The sequence below is a fragment of the Balaenoptera musculus genome, chromosome 3 (assembly GCF_009873245.2).
Source record: "Balaenoptera musculus isolate JJ_BM4_2016_0621 chromosome 3, mBalMus1.pri.v3, whole genome shotgun sequence".
Classification (NCBI taxonomy): Eukaryota; Metazoa; Chordata; class Mammalia; order Artiodactyla; family Balaenopteridae; genus Balaenoptera; species Balaenoptera musculus.
In genome coordinates this window covers 115,148,605-115,162,381 of record NC_045787.1, presented here as the reverse complement: position 1 = coordinate 115,162,381, position 13,777 = coordinate 115,148,605, and the positions used below count along the sequence as shown (strand labels likewise).

At 42.4% G+C, this 13,777-nt stretch overlaps 1 protein-coding gene across 7 annotated transcripts in view; it reads left to right on the top strand.

Moving 5' to 3' along the window:
• Positions 1 to 13,777, top strand: part of SIL1 (SIL1 nucleotide exchange factor) — a 308,254-nt gene that overhangs the window by 216,973 nt on the left and 77,504 nt on the right. For all 7 annotated transcript variants that reach the window (XM_036846347.1, XM_036846353.1, XM_036846349.1 and 4 more), the window contains 2 exons: positions 4,040 to 4,139; positions 12,644 to 12,835. In XM_036846347.1, coding sequence (XP_036702242.1) covers positions 4,040 to 4,139; positions 12,644 to 12,835 — 292 coding nt within the window. The remainder of the gene's footprint in view (positions 1 to 4,039; positions 4,140 to 12,643; positions 12,836 to 13,777) is intronic.

The following is a 13,777-nucleotide window of genomic DNA, read 5'->3' as shown; positions in this document are numbered from 1 at the left end:
TGTGCCACAACTACTGAAGCCCATGCGCCTAAAGCCCGTGCCCCGCAACAAGAGAAGCCATCCAATGAGAAGCCCGCGAGCCGCAAAGAAGAGTAACCCCCGCTTGCCGCAACTAGAGAAAGCCCGCGCGCAGCAACAAAGACCTAAGGCAGCCAAAAATAAAAAGAAATAAATTAAAAAAAAAAGAAAGGAACCACTGGCTAGAGAGAGATGGGGATAGTCCATTCAGCCTAATCCATGGCAGCTTCTCCATTAGAGCTGCTGGCTGTGTGACTGGCCACACTGCTACCTAGAGCTACAGTTCTTGTGGGCTCTAAAGCCTGGGAGAGGTCTCCTGACTCTGACTTGTCCCAGAGGATTCTCTTGGCACTACCTGAGTTCAGTGTATAGTTGGCTCTCAGCAGGTTTTCCTCTTCCTCTTTGTGTGTTAGGTATTGCCATCTCCACTAGTTTTAGTCTGCATCCCTGTCAATCTCTCCATAGTACATCTCTCTTTTTGCCTTGGAACAACCAGATATTTGAGTCATCCTCTTATGTTTAGAGGGATAAGGGACAAACTTCATCCAAGTTGTTTCATTTTGGGTTGAGCGTTTACCACGGTATAATATGGTATGGTAGTTAAGGGAGTGGGCCAAGGACAGGACCATTTACTTACTCCATTCATTCATTTCACAAAAGACCTATTGAGTGCCTATGTGCCAGGCACTGGAGATACAGTAGTAAACAAAACAGACAAGATGCTAGCTTTATTGAGGCTAGCAGATAGGAAAAGAGAGAAATAAGTATGCAAGTAAGGTAATTACAGATTATAATAAATACTAGGGAAGAAATAAGGTGATAAGTCCCTGAGGGAGGTAACTGTAGATAGGATGGTTTGAGAAGGCCTTCTCAAAGAGATGTTCGAACTGAGACCTGAAGAATGAGGGGCATTTAGTCATGCAGGGGGTTGGTTTTATAGGTTTATGGTTAGAGCATTTCAGGCAGAAGAAACAAGAAGAGTTTCTGGCTTTGTTAAGGAAAGGGCTTTGTCAAGTTCAAGAAACAGGAAAATGATCAGGTTGACTAGAGGGTAGCAGAAGGAAGAAGACTAATAGGAGATGAGATTGGGAAGGTATGAGGGGCCAGATCATGTGGAATTTTGAGGAACATGTTGAATGTTCTTCATTTAAGTAGAATTGTAATGGAAAACCATTGGAGGATTTGGGGTGGGAGAGTCATTTAATGTAATGTAGTTTAGCAAGATCATTCTAGTTGCTATGTATATGGAGGGTAGATTGAAGGTGGACAAAAAAAGATGCACAGAGACAATTAGAATGTCATTTAAGTGGATCAGGCAAAACATAATGGTGGCTTAGTCTATGGTGTGTGAAGGAGAGTGGATGAATTGGAGATTTAATTTGGAGGTAGCAGCAATAGGACTTGCTTACGATTTAGATGTAGGGGTTGGAAAAAGGATGGGGTTAGGGGTTCAGGGTAAAGCCTCATTTGGGATTTGCACAACTAGGTACTTGAAGGTACTATTTATTGAAATAGAAAAGATTGAGAGAGGGACAGTTTTATGGGGAGAACTATCAAGACCTATGTTTTAGATGTAATAAGTCTGGGGTGGCCATTAAACATCCGAGATCCAAGATATATCAGTAGTTGTACAGGAGTCTGGCTGGTACTCAGAGAAGAGGTTTGGGTCAAAGATGTAAATTTGGGCATCACTGCCTGATAGATATTTTAAAATATCTAGGTGAGAGGGTAGAGATAGAGAAGAAAAGATTGTCCAGGATTGAACTCTGAGGTGTTCCAGCATATAGGATTTAGGTAGGAGATAAGGAACCAGCAAGAAGAGACAGAGAAGGAGTAAGGAAGAGGAAGAACCCGGAGAGCGTGGAAATAAGAAGCCAGGAAAGGAGAGTGTTTCAAGGAGGGAGGGGTGAACTGTGTAAATGCTGCTGAGTGGTTGAGGAACATGGCACTAGTGAAGAGTCCATTGGATTTGGCCATCAGTTACTGGGAATTTTGATGAGCAGTTTTAGTGGGGTTGTGGGAATAAAATCCAGGTTAATGCATATGGCAATGTAAATAGCATTCAAGGAGGTGTGGATGGTGAATGAAGACAATGTGTTCATAAAGTTTTACTTAATCTGAACAGGAGCAGGGAAATGGCATGATAATTAGAGACTGTGGAGTCAAAGGAGTGTTGGTATGCTGATGGGAATAATCCAGTCAAAGGAAAAATTGATGATGCAGGCAGGTGGGAGTGGTATAATTATGGGAGTTAAAGCTTTTGAAAAGGCAAGTGGGATCTCTAGCCTAAGTTCAGCAGGGGCAGGGACACTGTCATCCATTCCAATAGTAGGGAAAGCAGAAAATACAGATTTAGGTGCAGGTTGGTATATAGAGTGGATGATGGAAAGGTGAGGGAGTTCTTGATAACATCTGATTTTCTCAGTGAAGAATAAAGTGAGAATACCAGCTGAGGATAGTTGTATGTGTGCCTGTGCATGTGCACACACACGTGTGCACCCACACATGTGCACACTTGTGTGTGTGCAGTTGGGGCTGAGAGTGGGTGATGATGGATAGCCTGGAGACTGGGACTTTAGGCAGTAAACAGATATACAGACATGACGGGATTAATCCTGACCGAGAATTGGAGGAAGGAGGAGATAATCTGCTCAAGTTATAGCCCTAAATACGTAACTCCCTCTTAGGGGTAATGGTCAGGGCAGTGGCATCCTCATGCAGCTGGCAGTGGGTGATTCTCTGGCAGGAAAGTGGTTCTCTTTCCTACCTTGTAGGGTTGTGGTAATGATTTGAATGAAATATTACTTCTAAAGGGTTAACACAGTGCCTGACACATGGCTAAGTGGTCTGTAAATGGGAGTGATTAGCTATTTAGTTTAGGAGGACTGGGGTTTAAAGAAGTCAAGTGTTTTTCTGAGGGCCCTAAGGGGTCTCTAGGATGAATCAAGGACAGAGTGAGTACCTCTCATGAGACCTGAGGCTGGCTAGGATGTTGGACCATAAGACTGATGCACTCATCTCGCCTGGAACAGAGAGTGGTCCAGTAGCCCCTTCCTCACCAGCCTCTGATATATCTCCAGGGATATCTGGATTCCTCCCTCCCCCTCCCACCCCCTCCCCTGCCAGCTGGACAGTCTTGTCATGCACAGCCCACTTTCTATACTTCCCTTAGTCTGTATGTACCATTCTTTTTCTTACCTCTGTTCACTGAACTGAAGTGAGTGCTGGTGGCAAAACCTGCCTTCCACCCCCTCACCCCATGAATACCTTCTCTCCAGTCAAGATGAATTGTTGTGGCTTGGATCAGCTCCAGGGCTCTTTGTGAGGATACCACTCTAGTCTCTGCCAGGTTCCTGACATTATGTCCACATTGGTTCCTTTCTCCCCTGTCGCTGTAGGCTGGCTATGGAAGGTGGCTGGCCTCGATTTTAGTTCTCAGTATCTCAAACTCATTCCTTTGTCAGGTTGACTCATACCTCCTGCATGTATTCTGTGCTCAGGGGTTGGTCTTAAGGGTATGAATTTATCCAACCTGTTTTTGTAAAGATAGACTGAGTTGTCAAATCAGGTCAGGCACACACTTGCGGGGCTCAGGTCCCTGTTGGTCTCTTTCCTAGAAGAATATAAATAGGGTATACGTTATTTCCTCTGTCTGTGCCCACTGTCCTCCAGGAGGTCTTACTCTGGCACGTACTGAGGGAGCAGCATTGCACAGACATTCTAGACTTGTTCTGCCCGAGTAGCCGGCTGAGAGCTCTCTGTCCATGGTGGGCTTCTGTCTGCCTCATGCCATTTTCTCCTCTTTCATGAAGTGACTCCATCTTCAGCTCTTTCCTCCTCTAGCTTCAAGGTGAGATCACCCTGTTAGACTTCTGGCTGACCCACGGCAAAGTTAGGATAGTGTGCTCTGAGTTAGAGCTGGCCTGGATTAGCTGGCCTTGGAGTGCCAGCCACCCAGAGGGGTTTTCTTTCTTGGGAAAGATGGTGTCCCCCTTGTGACTCTCAACTTCTCTTTGGACAGGCTGGACATCAACACCAATACCTATACATCTCAGGACCTCAAGAGCGCACTGGCAAAATTCAAGGAGGGGGCAGATATGGAGAGTTCAAAGGAAGACAAGGTTTGTGATGTTGTTTATAGTGAGTTCATACCATCCTGCAGAATGGCCTTGAAGGGAATCACTGTCTCCTGAAGCTTTAGCAGTGAACATGGGATAATAATAACAATAATATTATAAAATAATTTAAAGAGCCAAGTAAGTTAATGCCAAATAAGTAACCCTTTACAGACTCTTAAAAAAAAATGCTGGGAGCTTTTCTGTCATCGTTTACGTTAGGATCCAACTTCCCATTACATATTTGGGAAAACTGAAGCACAAAGCAGAGGGAGCCATACTCTGCATTACCACAGACATCAGTGAGGGGAATAGAGATTAAAACCCAGATCTCTTCACTTATACTTGGATTAGACACAAGTTTAAAGGACAAAGGACCTAGGCCAGGAAGGAAGAAGCCCAAGTCCTTTGAACATGTAGCAAACCTTTTCCAGACCTCAAATTCCTTAAATGTACAACAGATGGCTGAGGTTTCCTCCAGCTCTAAATTTGTTTATAAGCTAAGGGAATGAGAAGGAGAAAGAGGCAGAATTGCAGCCCCTTGGTTATGCCTCTAATGTCTGGGATGGCTCGTGGATCCCGACCTATCAGAACAAAGTCTTATTCTTAGATGGATCATGAGCTCAGGTGATAACCAGACAGTGTTGCAAATCAGTTTTTACATTTCCACTTGAGTCCTGTCCTTGAAAGAACCTCCTCCAATGGCTGCCTTGCAGACCTTTCTAAGTTCTCCCTCCCCCTTCTCCTCTTCACAATCCCCTTTGCTTTGTATTATATTTCTCTGCCCTCACCCCAGAATTCTGGCAGTATCTTGGAAAGGCAACACCAGGTTCTTGACAGCCTGTGTGTTAGTGGAGGAAGCTTTAGGTCCCTCAAATCCTTCAGAGCTAAGTATTTCTGAGACAGATGGACTTGTGTGTGTGTGTGTGCGTGCATGTGTGTATTGGAGAGGACCTCAGGAGGAGGTGTTAATATGCAGGCCAAGTCTCCATGTCTTTACTCATCTTACCAAAGTCTCATCTCCCAACATGGAGAGTGTATGTGGTATGAGAAGGTGAGTAGCAGGATGGCAGCAATTGTGGTAAAGGAAGGTGATGCGTAATATTATATCACATTGCAGGTGTATTAACTGTGGGGGTGGAGGGGTGTGAGGAAAAGCAAATCCCCTACCTGCTGAAGGTGAGGCCAGCAGAGGAGAGCAGTGCATGCCTAGGTGCCTGGAGCAGAGATTGGTATTCCTGTGACCAGGGGTTGGGCTCATTCCCACTCATTCTCTCACCATGAGCTCCACATGGAGCAGACGGGAACATAAAAGTTAGCCCCTGTTCCATGTTTTCTCTGTGGATGGAAGACCCACTGCACCCCTGTCTCTTCTCTTTGCTCTCTTTAATGGCATTCTTATCCCCTAATTCAATTAGTGTAGAAAAGTATGAATATTATGAAAATATTTTTTAAATGTAAAAGCAAGAGATTATTTAAGTTTTAAGTTGCTGTTTTTTTGCAATTAAAAATAATTCTTTCCCTATGCAAGGGGAGATCCCAATAATGGTAGCGAAATACGACACCCCTGTACCAGCTGATTTGAGTCAGCTGCCACTTCTGACCTATGGCTGCCACACTGTTTCTTTACTTCTGTGGCACTTAGGTTGTTAGCTCCTTCGCTGAGGTGCTGGGTCCTAGGGTCTTTTTCTCATTTTCATTTGTATCCTTCCTGGACTGACTCAGCTCCCTGCCAGTGCATTGGGACTGGCAAATAAATTCACTTGAAGTAGACTGGGGAGTTTCTTATATGTCTCAAGCTCCTGGCTGCAGATACCATAATACTTTTTGTTTATCAATCTTTAAACAAAATCTTTGCATGGTGACTTGCAAGTACAGGATGTGCTTTTACTATTTATAAAGACAATACTGTGAGATATTGTGTCATATCTTAACCAATTGAGTGAATTTTTTTTACCTGATTTTTTTTTGGGGAAGGGCATCAATTCCATTATCTCCATTGGTAACTTATTAGATTTAAGTGAATCAGTCCTTCCCAGAGTCCCTTGCTTTGTGGAAAATCTCTGTCTTACCCAGCACATTTGGGCCATTGTTGTTGAACCTGATCTCTTTATCCCCCTATTATCATACAAATTGCTTGATGCTTTATGTTTTATCATGTCAGCTGTTGTTTACCTATATCCTATAAATTACTCCATTTAAAAATATGGTCTTCTTTTTAAAAAATATTTATTTATTTATTTAATTTATTTTTGGCTGCGTTGGGTCTTAGTTGTGGCACGCGGGATCTTCACTGTGGCATGTGGGATCTTTTGTTGTGGCGCACGGGCTCTTCGTTGTGGTACGCGGGTTTCTCTCTTTCTAGTTGTGGCGTGCGGGTTTTCTCTCTCTAGTTGAGGCGCGTGGGCTTAGTTGCCCCACGGCATGTTGGATCTTAGTTCCCCGACCAGGGATCGAACCCGCATCCCCTGCATTGGAAGGCAGATTCTTTACCACTGGAACACCAGGAAGTCCCCCAAATATGGCCTTCTTAAACTTTTGATTCTGGACAAGATAAAATAGACTCATTTCTCCCTATTCTTCCTGCTCAGGACAACTAAAAATCCTGGACATAATACTAAAAGCAAATATAAGAAGACTAAAGGTGAGAAGAAGAAGGTGGATTAGATAGGGACCTCGGAATTTGAGGGATGACATGGCAGTAAGTTCCTTGGCTTTCTTTTTGCCCTCTATATATCCCAGAGTGGGCACTGGAGAAGCCCATATCATGGAAATATCAACAGGTACAGATAGAGAAAAGGCCCTAAGAAAGGCCTGCTCTTCATAAGATAGCACTAGGAAAAGGGCAGCCTAATAGAACAAAAAACTTTTTGACAATACTTATTCTGCTTTAGCCAAAGACCTCCCTTAGTGCCAGTGGGAGTTGAATGGGGAACTTGTATTTCCACCTCCCATTTGGTGTAGTATAGCAAAGCTGTACTCTCTTTCCTCCACCAGAGTGGCGTCAGCAGAAGCTGAGTGGGGAGCCTGAACTTGCACCCCCTCTGGTAGCAATAGATGGTGTGAGGCAGTGCTCTTCTACCTCAGTCAAGTGGTGGTGTCAGGGAGAGTTGAGCAGAGAGCCTGAATTTCTCCTCTCTGCCCAGTGGTAGAAGACTATTCTCTGCTTCTCCCACTGCTGTGGTACCAGCAGAGACCAAGTGTGGAGCCTGGTTTTCGCCTTTCACATGCGTGTAGCAGGCTGCTTTTTCAGTTGGGGTGGTGTCAGCAGAGGCCAAGAAGGGAACCTGAATGTCTGTCCCCTCCCTGGCAGCACCAAGGTAGTTTTTCACTTCTCTTAGCTTCAGCGATGCCAGAGGGTTGGTGAATGGAGAGTCTATACTTCTACCCTCCATCTGGTGGGAACAAGGCAGCGTAAGTCAGCATTCTGCTTTCTGCTCCAGGGCAGTGTTAATGGGGATAAGTGAGGATCCCGAACTTCTACCTTCAGATCAGCAGTGATGAGGCAGTGCCTCAGTTACCCTGCCAGGGTGATGTCAGTAGAGGCCAAGGAAGGACTTCCATTCCCAATGCTGAGTGTCCAGCGGTGGCAGGTGATGCTCTTCCTTCTCCTAACTAGAGGTGGTGGTAGGATTTTGGAGGGAAGGGAGATGGAGAAAGGAATTTTGCATATGAAGTTCTGGGAATGCTCCCTAGTAACCCACAAGAGAAACCGACCAGAATTAACACAGCAGATTTGAGAATGGAACTACGGTGTAGAATACTGCCCAGGTTTTTAGATTAGCTCTAGGTAGCACACACAGGAAGCAGACCAAAATAACACTGCAAATTCTGTGAAAACTAAATTGTTTTGGGGTCACAACTGTACCAGAAGACCAGAACCAACATATTAAACCTAAACAGTGTGACTGCCTACTGAAAAGGAAGATTCAGTAGAATTCAGAGTCTTATAACTTAATACTCAAAATGCCTAGTATACCAAAAATCACTCATCATACCAAGAACCAGGAAAATCAAAACTGGAATTAGGAAAGACAATTAACCAATGCCAACAGTGAGATGACCCAGGAGTTGGTATTATCAAACAAGGATTTTAAAGCAGTTATCATAAAAATGCTTCAAGCAATTATGTACACTCTTGAGACAAATGATAACCTCAGCAGAGAAATAGAAGACATAAGAAAGAACAGCATAGAATTTTAGAACTGAAAAATACAACTGAAAATTAGAAAAATAATCACTGGATAGGCTTAATAGTAGAATAGAGATGAGAAAGAAAAGAATCAGTGAACTTAAAGACCGATAAAAAGTCATCTAAGTAACAGAAAATAGATTGAAAAAAAAGAACAGAGACTTAAGGACCTATAGGACTATAACAGAAAATCTAAGATTTGTGTCACAGAGTCGTCTCAGAAGGAGAGGAGAAAGAATATGGGGCTGAGAAAATAATCAAAGAAATAAAGATGGAAAACTCCCCCAATTGGTGAAAGACATAAACCCACAGATTCATGAAGCTGAGTGAATTCTAAATAGTTTATAAATTCAAAGAAATCAATACCATGACACATCACAGTCAACCTTCTGAAAACTAAAGACAGAAAAAAAATCTGGAAAGCAGCAAGACAGAAACCACATACTATCAATAGGGAATAATGATTGAATGACAGCATCTTTTTCATCTGAGATCACAGAGGCCAAAAATATGTGGCATATTTTTCAAGTGCTGAAAAAACCAAATTGTTCATTCAGAATTCTATAGCCAATGAAAATCTCCTTCAGGAGTGTCAGGGAGAAAATCAAGACACTCTCACACAAAAGAAAATTAAAAGAATTTATCACCAGCAGACCTACCTAAAAGAATGACTAAAGAATATTTTTCAAAGAGAAAGGAAATAATAACAGAAGAAAACATGGACCATTGGGAAGAAAGAACAGTGAAATGAATAAAAGTAAGGGAAACTATAATAGATTATCCTTCTCCTGAAGTTTTAAAATTATGTTTGATAGTTGTAGCAAAAATTATGACATCATCTGTAATTCCATGTATGTTTAATAATATATGTTCAACTGCCAGAGTTACCACTTTTTGTTTCTTTGCTGCGCTTTCAACTTTGTTGATCAGTTGTCTCTTTTGATTATCCATTTTTATGAAATGTTACATGGGTTTATCCTTGGGGGATGAGGAAGCCATAACCACACACTTGACATCTGTGTGTGAACTGCATAATGGATGCACAGTGACAGTTCACTGTCAGATTTTTTTTTTTTAATAAATTTATTTATTTGTTTTTTTGTTTTTGTTTTTGTTTTTGGCTGTGTTGGATCTTTGTTGCTGTGCATGGACTTTCTCTAGTTGCGGTGAGCAGGGGCTACTCTTTGTTGCGGTGCACCGGCTTCTCATTGTGGTGGCTTCTCTTGTTGCGGAGCATGGGCTCCAGGTGCGTGGGCTTCAGTAGTTGCCACATGCGGGCTCAGTAGTTGTGGTGCATGGGCTTAGTTGCTCCACGGCATGTGGGATCTTCCCGGACCAGGGCTTGAACCCATGTCCCCTGCATTGGCAGGCAGATTCTTAACCACTGCGCCACCAGGTAAGCTGCCACTGTCAGATTTTGAAATAAATAATGTGATCAGCCACTGTTCATGATTGGCATTTATGTTATTTACATAGTGATTTATGGACTGAAGAGCTAGCAGCAAAGTTGGTACTTAATGCAATTAAAGTTAAATATATGATGGCAACTGAAGTTTGAGTCATGTTGGGAGACTAGTATTATTTAAACTGTGGTTGAAATTGGTGCATATCAGATCTGTACAAAGCAAGGACTGTCTATCTGATAAAAGACTTGTATCTATCTAGAACATATAAAGAACCCTCAAAACTCAACAGTAAAAACCAACAAACAATTTGAAAATGGGAAGAGGACATGAACAAACATTTCACCAAAGAGGATATATAGATGGCAAATAAGCACATGAAAAAATGTTTGATGTCATTAGATGTTAGAGATATGCAAATTAAATTCACCATAAGATATCACTATACATCTATTGCTATTTAATGATAATACTATCTATTAGATAGTAATAGATAGCAGTATCTATTACTATTAAATGATAATAGTAAATACTAGTGAGGATGTGGAGAAACTGGATCTTTCATACATTGTTGGTGGGAATATAAAATGGTTCAGCTACTCTGAAAAATAGTTGGGATCTTTCTTATAAAACCAAACATATGCTTATCATTATGACCCAGCAATTGCACTCTTGGGCACTTATCCCAGAGAAATAAGAACTTAAGTTTATTTTTTAAATTTTATTTTATTTTTGGCTGTGTTGGATCTTCATTGCTGCGTGAGAGCTTTCTCTAGTTGCGGTGAGCGGGGGCTACTCTTCGTTGCGGTGCACGGGCTTCTCACTGTTGTGGCTTCTCGTTGCAGAGCACGGGCTCTAGGCGCGCGGGATTCAGTAGTTGTGGCACGTGGGCTCAGTAGTTGTGGCGCACGGGCTTAGTTGCTCTGCGGCATGTAGGGTCTTCCTGGGCCAGGGATCGAACCCATGTCCCCTGCATTGGCAGGCAGATTCTTAACCACTGTGCCACCAGGGAAGCCCAAGTTTATATTTTAAAAAACCTTTATACAAATGTTCATGTGGTCTTATTCATAATATTCCAAACCTGGAAACAAACATTCTTCAACAGGTGAATGGTTAAACAAACTGTACATCTATACAATGGAATACTACTCAGCATTAAAAAGAAACAAACCATTGATATTTACAGTAACTTGGATAGATCTCAAGTGCATTAAGTTTAATAAAAGGGCCAATCTCAAAAAATTACAGACTGTGTAACTGTCTGTATAGCCTTCTCCAAATTCTAGAATTATAGATATGGAGAACAAATTAGTGGTTGCCAGGGCATAAGGACAGGAGGCAAGGGATGAGAGGATGAGGTGCAACTATAGAGGACTACGGTGGAGTTGTTTGATGGTGATGGAACAGTTCTGTAACTTGATTGTTCTGTTATGAATCTGTATATTAGATAAAATTGTAGAGAATGATGCACACACATACATGCAAATGTGTACATGTAAAAGCTGGTGAAATCTGAATAAGGCTTGTGGTCTAGTTAATAGTATTGTACCTATGTCACTTTCTTGGTTTTGACATTGTGCTGTTATTGCATAAGGTGTTACCATCGGAGGAAGCTGAATGAAGGTTATATAGTACTCTGTGTATTATTTTTGTAATTTCCTTTGAGTTCATAATTACTGCAAAATTAAAAGTTTTGTTTTGTTAAAGGCCTTCCCGAGGGCCAGGCATGCATCATTTTTGTGAGGCAGAGGTGACTAGTTTCTTATCCTGCTCACTTGTCTGTCATCCCACAGCTCTAGGCAGTGACTCAGCTTTCCTAGACCTCTTTGCTTGGCCTTTGGCAGCCACCCAGAGTCCTCTAGCTGGGTGTAAGGAGAGCATTTCACTGTTTAGCCTAAAGGAGAAGAATATGGCATCGCATAGATATGATTGCTCTGCTAGGAACTTGGTTTTTTTTTAAGAGAGACTGATTCATTTCTTTGGTTGGTGTTTCTATGGAGTCCTTGTAACTGGAGAGAAAACCCATAGGTAATAGGTGAGCAATTTGGAGCTGACAGCTGCTCATCATCCTGCTTTTTATAAATATTCGGGCCTTTTAATTATTCTTGGAAGATAGAGATGTAAGCCACTGTGACTTTTCAGACTCTCTTTATAAGCACTATCCTCTAAAATTGGGAAGAAAACAGAAAGTGTCACATGTATAAAATATCTAATTAAAGCCTCTTATTCACCTCCAACATAACTTCATTTTTAAAATCTTTATATGTGTGTGGGGTGGGGAGGGACTGAGCAAAAATTGTTTGAGACTTGAGTATAGTACATACAGTAATTTGGCTACTTCAAAAGTTGAACAAATTGTACACCTGTAGTTAGATTGACAGCAATGACAGAGATTTAATTTTCATCAGCAAATTGCTCCCACTCTGACAGCTCTTTACCCACAGTTTCCTCCATCCGGGTTTCCCTAAAATGTTGCTGGATTGGGCAGGGGCAAAGCAAAGATATTCTATGATTGTAGAAGAAAGAGAACCGAGGTATGGATTATTCCACCTTAGACCTCAGCTTTCCCGTGTGAGGTTAGGGGTTGGAGGGTGAGCTTGCATTGCTTCCCCTGACCTCAGTGATTACAACAAGAAGACTTGACATTCTTCCAAACATTGGAAGGCAGACTGAGATAGGTGAACCTTGGAAAATCTTGAGTGTGTTCTTGGGGCAGAGGGCTACATGGGTAGACTCTGAGGGCTCTCTCTTCTCTGGGCATCTTGGAAAGTATCAGGACTTTTGATAGTACAGATTAAAGAAGATTGCCTCCTAGAGCAGCAGTTCTTTGAGGATGGGCATCCATGGTAGACCACAGGAGTCTTGGGGAGATGTCTTCAATTGAGGATTAACCATCTCTTTGCTACTCTCCTTAGGCAAGGCAGGCCAAAGTTAAACGGCTCTTCCGTTCCATTGAGGAGCTGAAGAAGGACTTTGAGGAGCTGAACGTTGTCATTGAGACTGACATGCAGATCATGGTACGACTGATCAACAAGTTCAATAGTTCCAACTCCAGCCTGGAAGAGAAGATTGCGGCACTCTTTGATCTTGAATATTATGTCCATCAGGTATTATATTTCATTGTCTATCAGTCTGACTTTTAACTAACAGCTCCAAAAATAACACCCCCCTGCCCAAGGCCCTACGAAAATATTGTCACCATCTTTACTTCTCTCTCAAGGTGTACAGCATTTTTTTTTTTAAAATACATTTATTTATTTATTTATTTTTGGCTGCGTGGGGTCTTCGTTGCTGTGCGTGGGCTTTGTCTAGTTGTGGCAAGCGGAGGCTACTCTTCGTTACAGTGTGCGGGCTTCTCATTGCAGTGGCTTCTCTTGTTGCGGAGCACGGGCTCTAGGTGCACAGGCTTCAGCAGTTGTGGCTTGCGGGCTCTAGAGCGCGGGCTCTAGAGCGCAGGCTCAGTAGTTGTGGTGCCCGGGCCTAGTTACTCTGCAGCATGTGGGATCTTCCTGGACCAGGGCTCGAACCCATGTTCCCTGCATTAGCAGGCAGATTCTTAACCACTGTGCCACCAGGGAAGCCCAGTATATAGCATTTTTAATCTAGGCCAATATCTGCTGTAGTAAGATATCTTCTTACAGACCAGAGCCAAGCTCTTTTTCATTTGGAGTGTTACTTCATTTAATTTTTCAACACTGAGGATACACTAGAGGTAAAATAGATGTGGTACTTGTTCCATGTAGCTTATAGTCTGGAAGTGGGAATGATTAAATAATGAACAATTGAACAATAAAAAAATTAACAATTTAATAATGAGATAATTTAAGATTGCAATAAGGGCTCCAAGGGTAATGTGTGAATATATAACAGGGGAACTTAGCCTAGTCAGGGACACTGGGGAAGGCTTCTCTGAAGTTGTGACATTTAGGCTGAGCATTAAAGGATGATTAGGGGTTGACTAGGCAAAGAGGGGAGATTGGAGCTGGGGGTGGCAAACTATGGCCCACTTTTGTGAACAAAGTTTTATTGGAACACAGTCACATCTATTT